Source organism: Hyalella azteca, unplaced genomic scaffold (genome assembly GCF_000764305.2).
Source record: "Hyalella azteca isolate HAZT.00-mixed unplaced genomic scaffold, Hazt_2.0.2 contig11305, whole genome shotgun sequence".
Lineage (NCBI taxonomy): Eukaryota > Metazoa > Arthropoda > Malacostraca > Amphipoda > Hyalellidae > Hyalella > Hyalella azteca.
The window spans coordinates 359,729-381,247 of record NW_025941306.1 but is presented as its reverse complement, the minus strand read 5'-3'; the positions used below and the strand labels follow the sequence as shown (position 1 = coordinate 381,247).

The window sequence follows — 21,519 nt, the reverse complement described above, 5'->3', positions numbered from 1 at the left end:
CTAATTTCTCCTTTCTTTAAATTATTCTACAAAATGATCTGTAATTTTCGAGCCAGTCAGAAATGTATCTTGCGCATATCAAGTTTGAAAAGCTTGCATGATTTTGCCAATAATCTCTCTTGATTTATGCTTTTAGTGTGTCAAATATCGATACTAACAACATTTGTAGCTGACAAAATTATTTTTATTTTTTTAATATTGAAAGTTTTTTTTAATTTTAAAAATCGTTTATTCTGTCCATTGATTCATGCATTGTCTTCAACTTTCTGCAAGTGTGCCAAATTTCAGATCGATTTGAAGTGTGTTAAATAGATGAGAAGTGTGTTAAACATCGATTATAAGATTTGTAGTAGAGAGAAAAAAACTGTCACCCTTTCAGAAATAAAAACAATTTTCAGATTTTTTTCAGACCCGTGTAATCAATGTTAGACTTGTAAGAAAGTCAGACTGGGTTACCAGTTTTTCCCGGTGCATTTTTGCGGTCGTTCCTGAGTGACGGATAAATGATCGTTATACGTGTACGTTTGTATGTGGGGAATAGTTGATTGATTGGCGAATAGTTGACGAATATAGTTGAATCGATTGCGGCGAATAATTGATCGTTTGCAGGAGGCGAATAGTCGATCGTAATGGTGAATAACTAATCATTTGCACGTGGCGAATAAGTGATCATTCGCACATGGCGAATAATTGATCGTATGTGTATGGCGAATAATTAATCGTGTGCACTTGGCGAATATGTGATCGCTCACAGGTGGCGAATATGTGATCACTCGCACGTGGCGAATAATTAATCGTATGCTTATGGCGAACAATTAATCGTGTGCATGCGGCGAATAAGTGATCTGTTGCATGTGGCGAACAAACGATCGGTCGCATGTGGCGAATAAGTGATCGGTTTCTTGTGACGAAAAAATTACCTGTATGATTAATCCTGCATGTGACTGATCGTTTGCATCTGGTGAATATCGTATGTATGTCGCATAGTAGAGCTCCGCTTAATTTTGTTTATGTCTGTCTGTCTGCTACAAATCTTATAATCCATATATGACACAATTTGACCTGTCCAATCGATCTAAAATTTTGCCCAATCGCATAAAGTCAGAGACAATGCATGAATCAATTGACTGAATAAATAATTTTGAAAATTTTCAAAATTTTGATATCTTAATTAAAAAAATTTTGAAAACTAATTTTTATTTAATATTTGAAAATAAAATTAGAAATTCATTGTACATGTGTAACATCCAAGACACCGTATTCTTCAGAAGTTTGTCTTTAAAAAAGTAATTTTTAAACGCATATTATTTAGCTCATAAGCTCCACATGCAATAGAAGGCGGCAGATCATTCTAATCATGATTGAACCACGGTTCACTTAGTTCAGGAATTTTGGATCAAGATGCTGCACATCATGCGGTGACTGAACAAAACCTGAATGTGGTTTACGATAACAATTATTTTGGGAAAGCATGGTCTCTTTTTTCATATCACCCTGGATTGTTCCCAGCAGAGCCTCTAAACCATCAAGCGGTTTGAGTCAAACGATTAACGCGCGTTTCAATCATCCGCAATCCGGCCTTCAATCTTTTGATAAAAAGCTCTCATCAGAAATGGGAATAGTGCACACTGTTCGTTAACTAGTTTTTTTTTTTATTGAGCTGCTGTACTAATTCTGGAGGTTAGCTTCGGTTTCGAATACTTATTTGGCCTCCTTCTGCCTAAAAATATGCGCATCTTTCTATCAATCAATTTTATCAGTCAAACTTCATATCAATCACCATCAAACCTTGCGCCAAGCGTCAAATGGGTTCTTACAGAGTCAATCACGCTCGAGTCGATCGATTGACTTGAGCTTTTTATGAAGCCGCTTGAACGTTTAGGGGCTCTGCCCTATCTATCAAATAATAGTGAAAGCGAAAGTGGATACTGCTGCTCACAAGCTTTCGCTCGACAGTGTTGTTCAGCTTTCACCGAGAAGAGAAGTGTTGTGCTATTCCTCTTCGGGAATTTGTGCATGTAAAAATCCAAGCAGAGCAGATTTGAACTTTTAAACGAGCTCAAATTTTGCAAATGCGTACTGCGTAGTATTATTCAATTTCAGTGACTTTATAATACTAGCTATCGTCCAATAAAGTGCGCATCCGATGGTTATGGAACTAATTTGCGCAAGCATCGTATGGATGCAACTCTAATGGTTTTAAAATATTTAAACCAAGAAGGAATGGCCAACGATGAAAGCTCGCTCAAGATAAATGGGTTCCATTTAGAGAATGGATTATATCCGGAAGAATAAATTGGTGGTCTTCGCTGTGTTTACCTTTATAGCTATCATATATATAATGTACGGTATTTTTAGTTCCGAGCCAATAGCGACTGCTAAATTCAGTTTTTTGGAGGATTGGACGTTACATTCTGAAAATGGACCAGTCAAAGGAAATTTGGTTCCAATACGTGGGGATGGCATAAGTAAATATTTTCCTTCAAAGGCTAACATGAAACTTGAACAAGAAGAATTGTCTATTAATTTGAGGAATGAACTTACAACGAATTCCTGGAGTGATAAGGTCTCCGATTCGCGTTCGGGATTGAAACAATATATCAAAGCTGACGATGATTTGCTGCAAGGCGTCTATAATCTTAGCAGTTGCTGTAAAATAGGTTCTCTGCAGGGACCGGTCACATCTCCGCAAAGCTATCGGAACTGCTTCAAGCTCATCCTCGCAAACATTTCAGAAGCTAATAATCTAATCGGCAACAACTCTAAACTGGTTGGTTATATTAGAATGTATTTATGTTTGTCTGGGGAAATGTTTTTGTCAACAACGCTTAAACTGGTTGATTTCGATTGATACGAGACGCAAGAAGAGACCTCATATGAAGGGTATCTCGTTTTTCTGAAACTTATTTAAAATGCCTGGCATTTTCACCTTAGGCCGTTACTTTAGGGTTAACTAACGACTAACATTGATCTTCACTGATGGATGACCGTCATTAAAATTCTCGTCTAGAAGTAGCGGAACCAACAGACGTTCTTGCAGATGGTGATGGTGCGGCGGTATCGCACGTACTTGGACGCATGCAGGATGCCGGTGGTGGAGGTGACGGGCCCGCCGGACTTTAGAGACGTAGTGTACGACGCGGGCAACCGCTTGGCCTACTGCAAAACTGCTAAGGTGGTTGTGTGCTCCATAACTGGTGTGATTCGCACTGTATAAATCTTTTATAGCGTGCTGTATAACTGATGAGGGGCGTGATGTTTAATATCTGAATTTAGGTCAGTATAACTGATGAGCCTGCTAGTAGGGGCGCTGAATAATTGCTAAAGAAGGTGTTGTATAAATACACAGAGGGTAGTGCTGTTCTCAAATGGAACAATGACACAGCTGGGAATTATTTTTAACCCATTTTCCGTAATCGGCTGATCAGCTCATGAGAAATCGATCTTTCAAAAAACTACTTCATATGTCGCGTTCGTCCTCTCATAACATAACATGAAAATATCGGTGTTGAAGAATAGGCCGAGTTGGCCTGTCGCCGATTCTCATATTATAATGCTCTTGACTGGCCTCTTGGAAATGTGGGGCCTGGCTTTTTGACCAGATCTTTCCAAAATTAACGTTGAAGCTAAGTAGCTGCTGGATACACACCATTTTGTGAGGTATAAGGAACTTCTAGTCGGAATATATACTCTTTCACAGCTGCATCTAGTTGTTCATGGGTGCATTTATATTCGGAACGCTACAATGCAAGCTGGAAGTTTGTTCCACATGTCGGTGACTCGAAGCAAAAGTGTTGTCGCATGAATGAGTTACACCGCAGTTTTTTAGTTTATAGCCGTGGCCTTTTGTGTTGCTTCATGTTTCAGATTAGTTTGGTCGTTAGTAGAATAGAATCGTTGTTGAATCTTCACAAGTTCGAATTAAATTTGCATCTCCCATTTCTAATCCCATTTGTACACGGAAATTTTTGTAATACGTGCTCCACTGTTTGAATAGCGTTTCTAATTTCCTAACTTTCAACAAATATATTTGATATCACATCCACAAAACTTCATCAGGCAGGATCGAGCACAATCCTGACCTTCATACTTGAGATGAACCGCGTGGAGACGAGCCTGAGTCACCACAGCAATGTGCACGAAATCGCTCGCGCCCGCTTCCCTGCGTCGTCCATCAAACGGGCACGCGAGATCACTGACACTTCGTTCTCTTTCACATCTGTTCGACATCCCTTCCGCAGGTGGCAGTCATTGCTGTTTGCCTTAAGCGCATTTGAAAAGTAATATCTTTGCAAAATTTTGCTTCTTGTTCTCTATAATTATTCAGTTGATAAGGTTTTGTATTTATTTTAGATATCAGTAAAAGTTATTATGATTAAATCTAATGCTTTGTCGACAAATTTTTTCATGTTCATGTTGAACGAATCACCGTTAATCGACACATCGTAATTTTTCATAGGTTGGTTTCCTCCTACTGCAACAAAGTCATCGAAAGTAAAGAAAAAATTCTGATGCTTCAGCATGAAGCAATGCTTGCGTACCGACACATTGATACACTCGATATCATTAGAAAATATTTACCTCATCATCAATACGCAACTCCAGATGGATCGCAGCACGAGAACAGCTCTCTAAAATCAACTAGACTTAATATCCTGAGTACTCCGGGGAAGAAAGACTTTATGGAAAAAAGTGATGGGGCGGAGACAAAAGTTTTGCTACCAGGAGTGCCTTCGTTCCGCGAGTTTGTGGTGTTTATTGCAGTGCGCATCTTGTCGTGTAGTGGTGACTACGCCTGCCTCAGCGAGCTGGACACGCACTACCGGCCACAGCTGACAAGGTGCAATCCGTGCGCCTGGCACTTCGATTTCATACTCAAGGTTTGTGATTCACATGAAGTCAATTTGTAAAAAAATATTTGTTACATAAATAATCATGAGGCCTTTTGGGAATAGACATTCCATCAGAAAATATAAGCGCTCATTACATATATATTAGTATTAGATGACAGAATGTTCTTGTTAATATGCGTACAATATATGATTCCCGAAACTTCTAAACTGCAACAATGATACGGACAAAAGATATGCAAGTCACTGCTCTCATGTATGCTTTTCACTGCACAATTATCGCAGCTGGAGACGCTGAGCGAGGACCTGTCATGGATGCAGCGTGTGCTGATGTCCTCCAGCAGGAGGCCAGCCGAGACGCCGTCGGTCGTGGAGCAGCAACAGGTGCCTACAGTCAATCCTAGTGGGAGTCAGTGTGACGATTATGAGCAGTACATGCATCAGCTAACTAGTGTCGAAATTGATCTCATGTATACTGCATATTATCACGATTTTCGTTTTTTCGATTATGAACCTTTCAGTTGTATATCGAGGAATTGCTCTAAAGAACTCAAGTAGTACTTTTCCTTCGTTCTGACTCTATTTACGTTCGGAGATGGTTGTTACTCTAAAATGTTAGTTATACGAAGGATGCATCAGTCGAGATGTTCAATAAAGCGAAATATGCATTTAATGAAATTTATTTTATGACACAAATAATATCCAAACTCCTAAATGTACAACAATCTTATTTACATTTATACAAACTATCCGCAATATCAAAAACTCCTGCGCGATCTCTTATATTGCAACAAATCTTACAGGTAAAATATTAATAATAATAATAATTATAATAAAGTGAGAGTAAACTCTTTTCACAATTATCAACGTGTGGTGAGTTGCAGCAACGGTGCAAACCTTTCTTAAATACTTGGAATGATATTATTATCCCGCCAAGTGGAATGAAAATCGAGCGTTGTACAAAAATACAACGGCCGCGTTCTCTTGGGCCGTCCATGCTCACAATCACCTACACTTCAGCTTGGTCCAACCTACATAATTTAGTCAAATTTGAGGCATCTTTCACTTATATTACTATGAGCGCAATGAGAAGCGCTGAGCCGAACCCATTGATCTACATACGATACTTTATCCAGGAACAAAACAAACTTGGAAGTCATGTTTAAATGAGCTCATAAATTACGCCCAATATCACAGAGTTGGTCGAGTTAATTAACTCGTACAGGGTTTGATTCAACAAGACAACCATGCATGAGGTGAGCATTTCGGTTTAAATACTACGTGCTTCATAATTTGAGACTTGTTACGCATTTGTATAAGCAGTTTGTGCTCCACGAGGCATCACGATCATTGATAACTAACGACTCACACTGGGAAGTGGCGCAGGAATGAGCCAGACTCGTAAATCTATGGAACGTAATAAAGCGTTTTCAGCAAATAATATTAAGATCAAACTTCCAACGAAGTGCTCTGTTCCACAATTCATTTCTGATGAACCTCCAGACGTTTTCTTCGTTCTATAATATTCTTAAATTACCAAGATTCGAGCTGTATCATTTGATCGGCTCTCAGCCTCCAATTTGTTGGCAAATGATATTTCTGCTTACTTTTGATCAATGGAATGGACCGCATTTTTTCTATGTAAAAATATAATTTATGATTGAATGCTTGAGGAAGCATTCGTTTTCTCCGTTATATTTCGACATACATTGTAATGAACATTTCATAAAAATATGCGCACGTCAACACAGAGCTCAGTCAACGCTTAGCCAAAGCAGTTTGTAACACAATGGAGATTAGATTTAACAGAGAGCAACAAGAACGTAATACTTTGCTTGATAAATCCAGCGTAAAATTATAATGAGGCGGTGCTTAATATGAAAGTTAAATCAGAGGTATTTTATGGTAGGTTGCATTAATTCTTTGTTGCCTAACAGCTTCATTATTGTATCACGATTTAGACCAGAAATGAATGTTATTTTTAATAAAAAAACATTGATTTTGATTCACTGAAAAATATAGGTGCTCTAAATGACTGTTCCTGCTACTAAATTAAAAAAAATCCTTCGCTGGAATGAATCTGAGGAAATGAATAACTGCGGATGCATATAGTCTACACTTAAATGAGCTCAAAAACAAATAACTAATTTTGAGCTCTGATTTTATTTTTTCAACCAATTTCAGGAATTGCAAGATTTAAAATATCACAGAAATGCGCACAGGCAGTGTAGAGACCGTTGGATGACACAAAATATCAGGAATGATTAACATACTATCCGGATGAAAAGCACGAACACTTACTTGTTCGACAAGGAATACTTCGACCCTCGTTACATGAATACCGCTCATTATTGTTCATAAACTCGAAAATGTTCATAACTGTGACAATGCATTTCTTAAAAGAAAACATTTTGAAGCAAAAATAAATTCAGGATATGAAACGGAGGTTAATCTTGCGAGCAATATTCTTATAAGTGCGCCAACGCGTGGTGTTTTCCAATGAATAAGATTCAAACATTTTTCTCGATGAAAGTTATGCATCACTTTAGTATTAGTTTATCTCAGAAAAGACTCTGCAATATAAGTGCATCATTAATTTCCTTCTTGAAACATCAGAACTGATTAAAGACTCCATATAATTTTTCCTTTTTCCTGCACGTATTATATTTATTATCGTACGGTACCACTGCCAAAAGGCGAAGTTGATATTAAAGTTATCATCAATAAATGAAGATGCAATATAAAGAAAGCATGACCACAATAATACAAAGAAAAGGTCAGCTTCAACGGGACACCGTCTTCTGAATTCACAACTAAAAAATACGTGAGAAACTAGCAGCAACAATTCTCACTAAGGAAAAATATGAGAAATTCTTTAACATGACAAATCCCGCTGAGACAATTTTCCCATCACTATGTAGTTGGCAAACTAATGACGTATTCCAACGTAGAGTAGCTGTCTAGAGCTGCCATATTGCATCGCTTAAGTGGCAAGAAGCTGGTCAATCCTCCGTATTGAGGCGGCCAATTTCGGTTTTGAGGTCGTGGAAGCTTGGTCTCTGGTCGGCACTTTGTTCCCAGCATTCGCGCATCACCTGAAAATTGGAATGACTGACAATACGCTTTGAACAAACATAATAATTTCCCTACATTCTAGTTAGTGTCCTCAGAAGCAATCAATTCTTCACAGAATCTGTTTCAATTGGTACTAGAAACTTCTAAACAAATCAAGTATAAAAGCTCTAAGAAGGTATATTAACACGTCGGCTGGCACGTATATTATATATTATACGTATAATTATACGTATAACACGGCCGGCACGTATATCAACACGTATCAACGTCAGCTGGACTTACTTAAACAAGCATTCAGAAGCAATAAAGCGGTTAATTAAGACGAATAATATTATTAATTAATAATTACTCAATTATGAATAATTAATTAATTATTTATATAATGTATTGTATTAATGAAAGGAGAACTTGAAGACGCGTGCGCACCTGATAGACGTTGTGGGGGCAGTAGCGAGGCTGGTCGAGCACGAGTCCCTCCTGAACCATCGCCACGACGTCCGCGTTCTTGCGGCGTCCGTACGGCATCTTGCCGCACGTGAATACCTGACCAATACACACAATATTATTTCACTAAATAATTAAGTGAATACTCAACAAGTTTAATAGGAGCAATACCTATCTGAGCTTTCCGCAGTCGAAAGATTTATATAATCAATTATCAATAAGAGGAACCGACGAGATTATCAATTAAGTGTTCAGCCAATAGTTTCCCTGATATATATATTTTCTGGCGAAAGAGCGATAATAAACATTTTAAATCCTGCTAAAGCTTCTCCACGTCCATTTGATGCAAAAAAAAGTCCGCAAGGTCTGACTCACTTCCCACATGAGAACTCCGAAGGCCCACACGTCGCTTTTGGAAGAGAATCTCATGTAGTTGAGCACTTCAGGCGCTGCCCACTTGATGGGGAACTTGGCTCCTCCCGAGCCTGTGTATTCGTCATCGACGACGTATCTTGCCAGGCCGAAGTCTCCCACTTTGATATTTTTCGAGCCCACCAAACAATTTCGAGCCGCCAGATCGCGGTGAATAAATTTCTCTTTTTCCAAGTAAGCCATTCCTTCGCAAATCTGAAACAAATCAACAATGTATTAATTCCGCAAAAATTCATAATTGAGCGCTTCTAGGTATTTTTATAACGTAAACTATAACAAATAAAATTCAAAAACTCCCATGATGAATAAATTCGGAAGATAGATCAATGCTGTAACTTGTCTTAAGCTTGGGTATCCAGCAAAATTTTCAATCGATTTTTCCAAAAAAAGGCAAAACAGAGTAGGGCTCTCACCTGGAGACACATGTCGATTAGCGTGTCTGTCTTAGAACTGAGCGTTTTTTCCTTCTGCCGGAGATAGTGGAGCAGAGAGCCATACTCCAGGAACTCGGTGATGATGTAAACTGGGCGCTGACGTTTGCACACTCCATACAGCTGAACTAGGTTAGGGTGCTGCAACTTGCTGCAATACAATACAGCATACGGTACACACACAATACAGCTTACGGTACACACACAATACAGCATACGGTACACACACAATACAACACACAGAATACAGCATACGGTACACACACAATACAGGATACAGTACACAACTACACACATCACAACAAATGTTATCGTAATTTAACACACAAAAAGCACGTAGGTAAGGTACCGTAGTCAAACCTGTTCAGGATAACTAAACATTGACCTCAATTTTAACTCATAACTGCACAACTTGACTTTCAGTGTTAATTAAGAATTTATGTATAAATGGTTACTAACAAATTTGTTTGACTACATCTGTCACTCTGAAATCTAACTAGTTCTAATTTAATCAACAGACATCAGACTTCATTTCTTTCTGGAAAAGAATATTTCGAACCAAGTACATCGGATAGTCAATTTAAAACGAAAACACCGTCGGAATGTCGACTCACGTCATAACTTTAGCCTCTTCAATAAACTCGTCCTCGCTCATGGTGCCTTCCTTCATCATCTTCACGGCCACGTCGAGGTTGCGGTACTTGCCACGTCGCACCACACCGAACTGCCCGCTGCCGATCTCCTCCAGCAGCGTGATCTCGTTCAGGGGAATGTCCCACTTGTCTGCATGTTGGTACAACAACATGGTTGTTATAAAAATAACAGAGAATGTCAAATTTGTCTGCATGTCGGTACAACAACGTGATTGTTATAAAAAATAACAGGGGAATGTCCCACTTGTCTGTATGTTGGTACAACAACGTGGTTGTTATAAAAATAACAGGGGAATGTCCCACTTGTCTGCATGTTGGTACAACAACGTGGTTGTTATAAAAATAACAGGGGAATGTCCCACTTGTCTGCATGTTGGTACAACAACGTGGTTGTTATAAAAATAACAGGGGAATGTCCCACTTGTCTGCATGTTGGTACAACAACGTGGTTGTTATAAAAAATAACAGGGGAATGTCCCACTTGTCTGCATGTTGGTACAACAACGTGGTTGTTATAAAAAATTCGTTTGGTGGGAACAAATTTGTTCGAAAAAAATATGAAATAGGAGTACCTGTTAAAGCTCTGGTAATGATTTAAGGCCATTAAACGAAAAAACTTTGCCAACAAAATATGCAAATCATATGAATGGTAGTTTTCTTTGAAAAATGCTATAAGTATCAGGAGAAAAAAACATCGACTGCTGGCAAATTATCAAAGAAATATAATAAAACAGATTTGTTAAGATATAACCTCTGCTGAAGCCGGCGGTGGCAGGCGGCTTATTGCCCAGAGGAGCGCTCCGAAGTCTGGTGCACAAGCCCCCGGGATTGTATTGATGCTTGTAAATAAGTTCAGATATGGAGTTACACTTGATGTTGTGTGATAAGTAATACTTGTTGTCGCTATCTTTCTGGATGTGGTAGTGCTTCACTTGAGGTCGCGACCTGTCAGGGGACGCCATGTCGTCAATAGCAGCGATTTGCAACTTTCACAGATAATTATTTTCAGTTAATCTGCATCAAAATAGAATTATTTTACAAGACAATCTTATTTTTGAGCAATGACTGTAAGTGAACCAGCAAATACTGACGACAAAAAAACATGATTGTATTACTCAAGAAAACCGATAATAGGTTTAAAGACTTTTACGAACACATACTCAATTCTGAAGATAATGTTTCTGAAAAAAATTATTATTTCATCACTAGAAATCTCATCACAGTAGAAGTCGTTCTATTTTTCCTTTAAATTAGAAAGTGAACGACTTTTCCAAAAAAGAATATGAGCGCATCACTGAAGAAATCATGAGCGCAATACGGCATTACTGATCCAAAAAAAAATATAAGCGAAAGAATATAAGAAATCATGAGCACAATACGGCATTACTGACATGCTGCAGTAGACGGAGATGGTGTACATGCCGGTCGTGGATGATGAGTTGCGCACCACAAAGCATCCTTCTCTCTCCTCCCTCATTAAGATGGTCTCTGCACGCTGTCTTGTTGCGTCGCCCAAGTACCAACTGCAATAAAACAAAACTCAATCAATGCAAAACACTGGAAAATCTTGACAAAAAGCTTAACTTATAACCTCGGTGACCGTTGAATTCATCGAAACCAAATCAACCCGAGTTATTGCACAAATAGGTAAGAAGATTGAACAAGGGTAGATATAAAGTTTCTGCATGCGTTCTCGACATGAAATGATGTAGGCAATCAATAAACTTAGAGAAGGGTATGCTGGAGAACTAAGATTTATCAATAATAATTGGAACTTCCTCTTTTCAAGTAAAATTTCACGGTGTGAATGTTTCTTATGGAAGTTAACCATTTCAACTACAACGGCTCAGTCAAGTGCGGAACTCTACAGGATTCGACATTTTGATTTTTTTTACAGAACATTCGATCAATTCGCCGATATTCGGAAACGTTTTGGAGTGACAACGAAAACCATCTTAAAATATATAAATTCCACCATTTTTCGAGCAAAATGTATACAATGCACTCGCAATATACGTGAAACGTGCACTCACTCGTATTGATGAAGGCCAATATCGGTGGCTTCCTTGACATAGTTACTCGGTGAGTAGCCTTCGTTCCTGAAACAAAAACAAAGATCGTTGAAGAGAAATTATAACAAAACAATGTTCGTTCTTTATTATCGAAAAGCTTTTATCGATACGCGAACTTCTTTTACTGGAGTTCAAAATTACAAAGCACAAGCAGCACTAGATTAATGAACTAACGAAGAGTAGTATTACAAATTGGAAATGAAGGCAGAAGTCAAAATGGTGGAAAACCCTGAAGGGCCTGAGACCAGATAGGACTTGCGGTAGAACAAAATCTTGGACGCATGGGTAATCAATAAAATACTAAACTCTACACAAGATCAACAAAATTACGAAAATTATTTGAATTATATGAGCGCTAAGGATGGAACATAATTCTTAATCAGAAATGAATCTTTTCAATATAAAAAAGGTGTGTGTAAGCATTCGCGCAAAATTAGAGTCAGCTTAGGATTTATTGTCAGGCCGATCGCGACCAAGTTTTCATTTAAAATGGAGAGATAAAAAAAGACAGACTTTGAAAATGTTAGGCTGAAAAAAAGGATTCGACCATAATTCATAACTGCATGATAGGGAAATAAAACTCTCGCAAGTCCCAGTTCATGACCTTATTTATATTCACGCGCCAAAGGGATTGTAAGCATGAGCGAATAGACTCTTTGACCCTCAAGGTTCAGAGACCTTTGACCCTGTGGTGTGCTCACCTCATGATATCTATGGAGGAATGTTCGTAAATTTCAATTATAGAGACGATGAAGGAACGAGTCTGTGCGCCATAAATAAATACATCACATGCAAGAGAGACTCTTCATGCAGTTGGTTCACAATAATTCAAGAAATGACTTTAGTTTCTTAATTGAGCCTCGAAATCACTTTTGACGTTGACAACACATATTTCTACGAAGTACATGAAGAGCGCAGACAGAAATCCCAATACGCGTACAAAATAAAGACTCACGACTGTACTACAAGATCCTGTTGTGCCACTTACCCGTGTTTGTCCCTGAGCTTCCACCAGTGTTCTTCGGTCTCTTCCAAGACTTCGTATTCCTCGTCTTGTACTAGCGAGAGGTCGCCTTTCTGGGCAGCTTTGTAATCGTACATTGCCCGCACCACACGCTTCTGAAGACGTAGTGGAACATAAGAGCAAATAATACAACATAAGAAAAAATTGAGCTATGGTAAAATTTCGTATGAAACTTAATTTTAAGGTAGAATATGCATAGATCCATAAAAATAGTGAATGAGTGTACAACATCTATTGACAACTTAATCTTACCTGCGGCATGTCTGGCGTCAACCCGTTACCGACGGGAGCTCCTACACCTGTAACAACAAATCAGAGTTAATATAAACTTAGGTGTAATAAAGGTGATGAAAAACTAATTTATTACACATTGAAGAGTGAAAACCTTCATGACAAATCTAACGGCCATTCGGCAGGGAATACAACGATTACTTTTAACGAGCGGCGTTCTCGTTAGTCACTTTTTATAAATAACCATAGTTGATATAAATGAGACACGCACACAAGTTCATGTACCTAGTTACTTTGAGCAAAAGACTTGCAGGTGCTCCTCAAGTATGGTGATTTCACAGAACGAATGCAACGGTACAAGTCATGCATATTGGGCAGACGACTAGTCTGGACGATCGAGATGCCGAAATAAGCATAATTACTGTCGGGCTTTTTGCGTTAACTAATCTGCCTAAGGCCCGACTGGAAAACTTTTCCCATTAGTGTTAAAATTACTAGGACTTTGTATTAGGGATATTAATTGCCTCTTATTTACTCTTGAAATACTTGAAAAAAAACGTAACAGCCATTGAATAATTTATAATTACACTATAGTAGCATGGAGGCTTTTTTAGGGTCATGAAGAATCGCAGGTTAGCACACGATCGGAATTAAAAAAAATTAGCATCTCAATGCAATGATTTGTAACGCAACTGTAATTTAATTATTCAAAAGTGAATTTTTGATGTTTAAACGAAAAAAACGATAGCAATATTATATTTGTTCATTCATAAGGAACCAAACTCTTTACGACAAATTACAACTTACTGCCTGGTTACGCGCCAGAGTCTACATGAAGAATGTATTTTACCCATGCAACGGCAATATACGAGTTTAACTAAACTTAAACATTATTCAGTTTAGAATGACTTACATGTAAAAGGCGGCAGAAATACTGAAGGCCAAAAATCCATAGAGAGTGAAAATACTGAAGGCCAAAAATTGGAAAGTAACAGGGAAAGACTAATAAAGAGAGTTACAAAAAATATAACTCAGTACTCACTGCAGTGAGTGACAGAGAGCGCATTTTCTCGTCGACGAAACATGAAGTCATGGTTCAAGTATGGTGATTTCACAGAACGAATGCAACGGTACAAGTCATGCATAGTTGGTCAGACGACTAGTCTGGACGATCGAAATGCCTAAATAAACATAAATACTGTCGGGCTATTTTGCGTCAACTAATCTGCTTAAGACCCGTCTGGAAAACTTTTCCCATTAGGGTTAAAATTACTAAGACTTCACATTAGTGATATTAACTTCCCCTTATATACTCTTGAAATAAAATTTAACTTGACAGCAATTGAATAATTTCTAATTGCAGTCTAGTAGCTTGGATGCTTTTTTAGGGTCATGACGAATCGCAGGTATAGCACACGCTTGGAATTAAAAAAATTTAACATCTCAATGCAATAAATTGTAACGCAACTGTAATTTGATTATTCAGAAAGTGAATTTTTGATGTTTAAACGAACGAAAAAACGATAGCAATATCATATTTGTTCATTCATAAGGAACCAAACTCTTTACGACAAATTACAACTTCACTACATCAGCGCTTATAGAATAAATTCCCACGAAGTAGTAAATGATGATTGAGATAAACAGCTGTTGATCATTCGTTATTGCCTATAGTTACGCCAGAGTCTGAGGAATGTATTTTAACCATGCAAAGGCAACATACGAATTTAACAAACTCAAACATTATTCAGTCTAGAATAACTTACATGCAAAAGGCGGCAGAAAATACTGAAGGCCAAAAATCCATAGATCAGTGTCTGGGCCGAAACAATTGGAAAGTACTAACAAGGAAAGACTAATAAAGAGATTTACAAAAGAGACAAAACGAAAATGTCTTCTTAGTTTTGTTCGAAAAAAGCAAGAAAAACCCCGAACGGCTACGCGAAGCAGCACGAGAAAGCTAAGTCCACAACCACGAAAAAACTGTCGCGCACAAGGCCATGGGGCGACACTTGTGAATATGGTGCATTGCAGTATTGGGATACGGTGCAGTATGTTGCAACTCATGGCGTGTACCGCATAGGAGGGAACACTACACAAATACGAGGCAGGGTTACAAGTACTATACCACACCAGAGAATCGTAGATATTTCACATGCATTCATTATTTTGAGTACTTAAGCATCGTACGTGTTAGTTAGGCTATCCACACATTAGGCATGCGTGCACCGCATAGGAGAGAACACAACACAAATACGAGGCAGGAGTACACGTTCTATTACACACCAGAGAATCGTAGATATTTCACATGCATTCATTATTTTGAGTACTTTAGCATCGGACATGTTTGTTAGGCTATCCACACATTAGGCTATCTCGAGGATATCGAACGCGAATTTTTTTTGCTGTAGCCGCTAATGGTGATATGGAGCACAGGCCATGCGAACGTTTATAAGAGACAACCATGGCATTGTTCGATATCTTTCAGATGTGCCAGAGCGTAAAATAGTAATGAGAAATTATTGTAATATGCCTATTGTAAATTAAAGAAAGTGAAAAACACTCGGATTGTTTGCAGAGTATTGTAGCGAGTGGATTTACATGAATTAAAACAATGAGCTGCGTTATTTACGGTCACGGAAATCTAGGAAACGTACTGTTTCCGAAAAAATTCAACATGGAACGTAACAAAAAACTTAATATGGAGCGTGACGAAAAACTTAACATGGAGCGTGACAAATTGCAATCTAAGAATAAATGATATTGAGAGAGCTGGACTAATATTCAAGTTTTATATAGATCGATATTTAGTCGGTCATGTGTTCGGGCGATGAACGTACTGCACAGTTTGGAGGACGAATCGAAGATATATAATGTAATAATAATAAATAATGTTATTGCAATAATGAAAATATAGTCCCAGAACATAAGCTGTCAGAGCGAATTATGACCATCACCTACAAGCATGGACTGCAGTCAGCAACTGTGGCTTCCAGTCTATCAAAGCAGCTAACTATGACGACAAGAAAGACTTGTGCAAGTATTATCCAGACAGCAAACTTCAAATACTATACGCAAAGCCGAAGGAGATCATACAAATAATAGAGCTCACATAAACAAAAAAATTAATTTGCCTCAAGGAGCAGAAGGCATATAGTCCAGTTCTTAACGGATAAAAAAAATAGTTCAGTCAAGTGTTGAAAAACACAAAAGAACAAACGAGTGAACTAAGGTGCTGGACTGCCGGGTGTTGTTGTCAAACAGAACGTGAGTAATGGAACTCGGCAGTGGGACGGTGGGAGGTTTGTGAGAGGTTGGAATTAACTGGTGTTTTTTCTGGGCATTTGTAAAATTCACTTAGAGCTTGTGAGCGCAGCATAAATAACGATTAACGAAATAAAAGTTCCTGCAAAACAGTCGTACGAAAATTTATCACACCAATATTCAAACGAAACTAAATAGTTCAGTTGAAAAATAAATAGCTAAAGTTACAAACAACTAACTTCAAAATGTTCAATGCAACAGAGATTTGTGGTCATTACAAGCAGCAGGATTCCACAGACGAGTTTCCTAAATTGACTGAGCAGGCAAAATGTCTTCCCGAAATGTGAGTGTGACGTCACCAACTGGATGGCTGCAGGAAGCGACGAACGCACGAACCACACCACAAAGCAAGGCCGACCGGAGTCGTGGCGAACAGGTGAGTGTATTGCTTTGTACAGTTAGTGTTAACAGGAATCACACTCACCACCACATCGATAGAGGAAACGCTACAATTACTCTCGACAACAGGAGTAATATTCTAACATAGCGGTTACAGAATGTCTCCGTGAGCTATAAAGATTTGATACAAAACATGAAACCTGATGAGGCAACGGTTCGACGGCATCAGTTAACATGCGAAGAAATGATTTGCTAGAAGCGAGTGTCACCCCACAAAACAAACTGTATCAGAGAGAGAAGTAAACAAGTGTGCGGAACTTGCAGGTTGCCAATACTTCGGGAGAGGTGCGTGACCATGAGCTTAGGCGGACTATGTATATATAACTAGAATAGATCCATACATACATATATAAGCATCATCTGTATAATATTTTTATTTCTGTAGTAGTGTTTTGATTGGATAGTTCTTAGATAAATTATACCATGTACTTGCGTATTTATCGTCAGCGCTCAGCATCGTACATACCTGCAAAGAAAAGATAAATAGATTTTAGTAAACATATCAAAGTCCACTACTGGAACTTAAACCAACATAAGGATCAGAACGATCTAAACAGTGGAATAAGAAGTAAAAATTGCACAGAAATCAGTTATCAAGATATGTCACTTCTTCGAAATAAACGCAACGAAATTAGTTACTGACGAGGATTTTTACAACAATTCCGAATTCTAAGTTTAAATCCATGGAGTGAATTGTAAAACAGTTTGCATGAGATCAGGGGGAATATCTGACACGTGGCAAACATGTGAGGCTGAAGCAATTCACACCATGTAGCAGTGCAGCTATCCATGGTGTGAATTTCGTCACCAGATTTCTGCAGCGCTAATCACGACGATGGGAAACATCGGAGCAATTGTGATCACCAGCTCACAATGAACCCGCGTTCAATGGTCTCGGGATCAGCATAATATAGTGACAACTGTTGCCCGCGTCGACATTCCCATCCCAAATGAGATGTAAATATGAGAAGAGTTCAGGCCGGGAGGACTTATTTGACCTCAGCAACTCGGTGGGGCGGGTGAATGAATTGTGATGGTATTTTCCCCGTTAAATCTTCGCTCAAAGTGCCGATCCTTGAAGTAGCTGGGGAAATTTATTTCAATTTCCAAGAAAAATTTTTATAATTAAAAACGATATTCACAATAAGTTGAAAGAAAACTACGCCGATTGCAAGTGCTGGGTAAGTTCTATATAATACCCACTTAATAGAAACGGGAACCAAAAATATTACTTAATAATTTCTTGACAGATTTGCACAGATTTACAAATGAAACGGGAAACATCTCACGCCTCATTCAATCTGCAGAATACGAAATGGACTCTTCGACACTAAAACATTCGTTGAGAAAAAACCTTTTCTATAATTCATATGGGATTAAGTTATTTCGGTCAGCACTCACCATTGTTGAGGTCCATTGCACTGGCGTTGTTATTATTGCTGATGAGGCCGAAAATAAAGGACATGGGGTTCCTAGGAGGAGGGATGCTCCCCCCTTCAAGGGAGCTCCCGCCCCCCACAGTTTTGAGGAGCCTCTTCATGGTACTGTAGCGCCGCGGCATAGTCATCACACGCGCACAGCCAGGCTCTTCATATGTGTCATGTATCACTCAAAAATATAGTGCACGTCACGTCACACACGTGCTTCACTAATATCGTTTAGTCAAATAAATCCTCTATTCCGTCCTCACACTGCCAACGAGGACAAAAAAAAATCAATAATTTTGTCCTTAAGCTTTTGGTATATTCAGTGCATCTTATGCTTTGAGAACAATTGAACGAAGCTAAAACACTATTTTGAGTTATGCTGCAAGGGCAAGTAAATACAAAAATTCAGGAGTAATTTTCGAATTAAAACAAAAGATCACCGATCACACAAATTTACAAACAAGAAAGCTCAGAGGCATAGAAATTTATCGACCTATCAATCTATTCGTAATGCTGATGGCAGAACTAGCAGCCACTGCCGTTGCCGCCAGGCTGCAGCGGCCGTAGCACAGTAATCAAAGCGGTGCGCAGCGCTGAGGCAAGCAAGTGTGCACGCAATACGCACACAAATCTCGAGTTCAGTAAGTGTAGCTGTTAGTCAAGCGAAAGCATCACTGACTCGTTGCTCAGAGAAAGCTCACCACTATCTTGAGCAGCTTTCACAACAGTCAATCAGCCGTGAAAATGCGACAAAACATTCCTCATTTACAGCGAAAATGACGACTTGATTGATTTCAGGCGGCAAATAATTGAAAATATCCCAGTTGAAAAAGGAAACGACAAGAATAATTACCTACCTCATTTCGAATACCTGTATTCAGAGAAAGGCAACTTGACCTAATTTTTTGAATTAGGTCAAGTTGTCTACTCGAACACCTTTTTCGAGAAGACTAGAGGAAATAAATATCTGGCGATAGCACGTCCATGAAACAGCTTGAATTAAATTAAAAACAAACAGTTAAACTACACGTCTAAGTCAACGGTGAACCATAGATCGAAGCATAAAAGATGCAAAAGAATATACATGCGCTAAAAAATGATTCAACATACAGTAGATGCCACTTCGAACAAAGCACATGAGATCAGCCCCGGGTCAATTCTTGACAAAATGTTCGTTGTAGCAGAACGATGGATCACACATGCAGAGAACCGTCAAGCAAGATCATCCAAGAAAGATCAAAGATCCAAGCTCGTGGTGACACCTTTTGTATCTAGTCCAGCTGACGCTGATGCCAGCAGTGAACATGACAAAACACATGCACGACCGATCTAACATATGGCTAACCTAATAGATGAAAGTTATAAATTATTAATACGCAGAGTGAAGGCGTTAATTTTTAACAAGAAAGAGCAATCACATGTAAGCAACGCTTTTAATATATACTGATTTAAAATAGCGTTACTTATATGTATATATATATAATAATACTGCTTTTATATCTAGTGAACGCAGCTACTCGCGCATGCCCATAAGTGGGTAGCTCCATTTAAGATAGGGTTTATATAGACGTCGCGGGTCAGATGCTCCATTCTGATGTACTTGACTGGGCACACTCGATCAGAGTAACGTAGCTAGCAGGCGGATATGCTAAAGAGTAGCTCACTTCTTAAGCGAAGACGCCTGATCCCGATTGTGACACTGGTGAATCTAATATAATAATGTGCAACATATTATTTAGGATGTCAGAGAAAGAGAGAAGGATAATCAAAGCTCCAAGTTTGTTTGATTATAAATATAGTTATAATCGGACTACATAACTTGTCCGGAAGTTTAAAAATAAAGAGAACAAATCTTATCTAAGATCATATGGGAAGTACGTAAAAAGTAAAGACTTTACAGACGGCGCGTGCATCGCGTCATATGAACTTCTGAACGTGCATCATCACACGCTCACATACATTAGAACATACACGATGTTTTCTTTCATAATAACACACGAGAGAAAGTGACGGAAATTTCTGCTGATACAATGGATTATTTTATCAGTGAATGCGCACAGAGACACGAACAACCCTGGACAAGCAACGCTGAGAAGCGAGGGAGATTAACGAGAAAGTGTTATGCCTGATAAGAGTTGTAATGAATGATCATCTCAAGTAAATTGAATTCTTCGGCCATCTTCGTTCGCTGAGAAATCAATTAGAATAAAATATGATAACTTCTGAATGAGAAACGTGAATGGAATACGAATGCCAAATTAACACTTTCAACATGTTCCTCAAAGTTCGTCAGACGGGACGTAGTTTTGATTATGAAGGCTTCTGCGCATTTTGTTGAAGATAAAGTTTGTGTCGAAATAATAACGACCATTGATTAAAGCAACGAGCACTTGCTAGTACTGCGGTAGTGCTGCAGGTCGGCGAACATGTAGCCCTGCATGCAAGCACTTGCTAGTGCTGCAGGTCGGCGAACATGTAGCCCTGCATGCAAGCACTTGCTAGTGCTGCAGGTCGGCTAACATGTAGCCCTGCATGCAAGAACCTGCTAGTGCTGCAGGTCGGCTAACATGTAGCCCTGCATGCAAGCACTTGCTAGTGCGCGTTAAATTGACGACGGAGCGTCAGAACAGAAGCAACGCCGACCGGCAGCCGCGAACGAGGCAGGAGAAACTACGGCGAGGAAAAGAAGCAAAGTAACCTAACCGCACTCTGTGAGAAGACCTGTCTTAATGAGGCCCACAAACGTAAATGAGAACGAAACAAATTTCAGACAAGCATCACTCAACTGTGGTCTGCGGCTAGTGCCAAACTGCCAATAGCACCGTGACAAATTAGACATTAATGAGAGAAAGGCAACTAGAGAATACAGACTAGAATTGAGAACGCAGACAAAAATTTGTTTAAAAAGTGATGGAAAAGTGAAAAGTCCGCTTCACCGATCGCAAAAATTCACATAAAAATAAATACGGGAATCTCGGTTTTCGACAAGTGGTTTCAGGATTCCCAGAACAGATGTGAGCATCGTTGGTTTTAAGAATTAAGTATTAGTAGTGTTCCACTATTAATGTATCTCAACAACAAAGCCATATTAATTACATGGACTAATAATTGTATAAAAAAAAGAGGTAAGGTAACAAAGTGTATCAAGCTGAGTGTG

The 21,519-nt window shown here is 38.8% G+C and overlaps 2 protein-coding genes across 7 annotated transcripts in view; one reads left to right on the top strand and one right to left on the bottom strand.

Annotated features, from left to right (window-relative positions):
* Positions 1 to 1,653: 1,653 nt before the first annotated feature.
* On the top strand, positions 1,654 to 7,502 carry LOC108678193. 2 transcript variants are annotated; one of them, XM_018166555.2, is made up of 5 exons: positions 1,654 to 2,770; positions 3,041 to 3,175; positions 4,060 to 4,241; positions 4,460 to 4,880; positions 5,136 to 7,502. In XM_018166555.2, exons 1-5 carry the CDS (start codon positions 2,273 to 2,275, stop codon positions 5,406 to 5,408), a joined length of 1,509 nt encoding a protein of 502 aa, XP_018022044.1. In that variant the 5' UTR covers positions 1,654 to 2,272; the 3' UTR covers positions 5,409 to 7,502. The 2 variants fall into 2 exon arrangements, with proteins under 2 accessions (XP_018022044.1, XP_047738751.1); XM_047882795.1 differs by lacking the exon at positions 1,654 to 2,770 and having other exon boundaries at positions 3,115 to 3,175; positions 4,064 to 4,241.
* The window catches only part of LOC108678192 (tyrosine-protein kinase Btk29A), a 160,271-nt gene continuing 144,266 nt past the window's right edge, over positions 5,515 to 21,519 (bottom strand). For 4 of the 5 annotated variants that reach the window (XM_047882793.1, XM_047882794.1, XM_018166552.2 and 1 more), the window contains 10 exons: positions 13,234 to 13,280; positions 12,946 to 13,076; positions 11,919 to 11,984; positions 11,277 to 11,408; positions 10,637 to 10,830; positions 9,847 to 10,015; positions 9,215 to 9,383; positions 8,745 to 8,996; positions 8,352 to 8,468; positions 5,515 to 7,945 (listed from right to left, as the gene is read on the bottom strand). In XM_047882793.1, the coding sequence (XP_047738749.1) occupies positions 7,853 to 7,945; positions 8,352 to 8,468; positions 8,745 to 8,996; positions 9,215 to 9,383; positions 9,847 to 10,015; positions 10,637 to 10,830; positions 11,277 to 11,408; positions 11,919 to 11,984; positions 12,946 to 13,076; positions 13,234 to 13,280 (1,370 nt within the window). In that variant the 3' untranslated portion in view covers positions 5,515 to 7,852. Of the gene's footprint in view, positions 7,946 to 8,351; positions 8,469 to 8,744; positions 8,997 to 9,214; positions 9,384 to 9,846; positions 10,016 to 10,636; positions 10,831 to 11,276; positions 11,409 to 11,918; positions 11,985 to 12,945; positions 13,077 to 13,233; positions 13,281 to 18,336; positions 18,592 to 21,519 lie in introns of those variants that run through there. The other variant, XM_018166554.2, reaches the window with a different exon arrangement.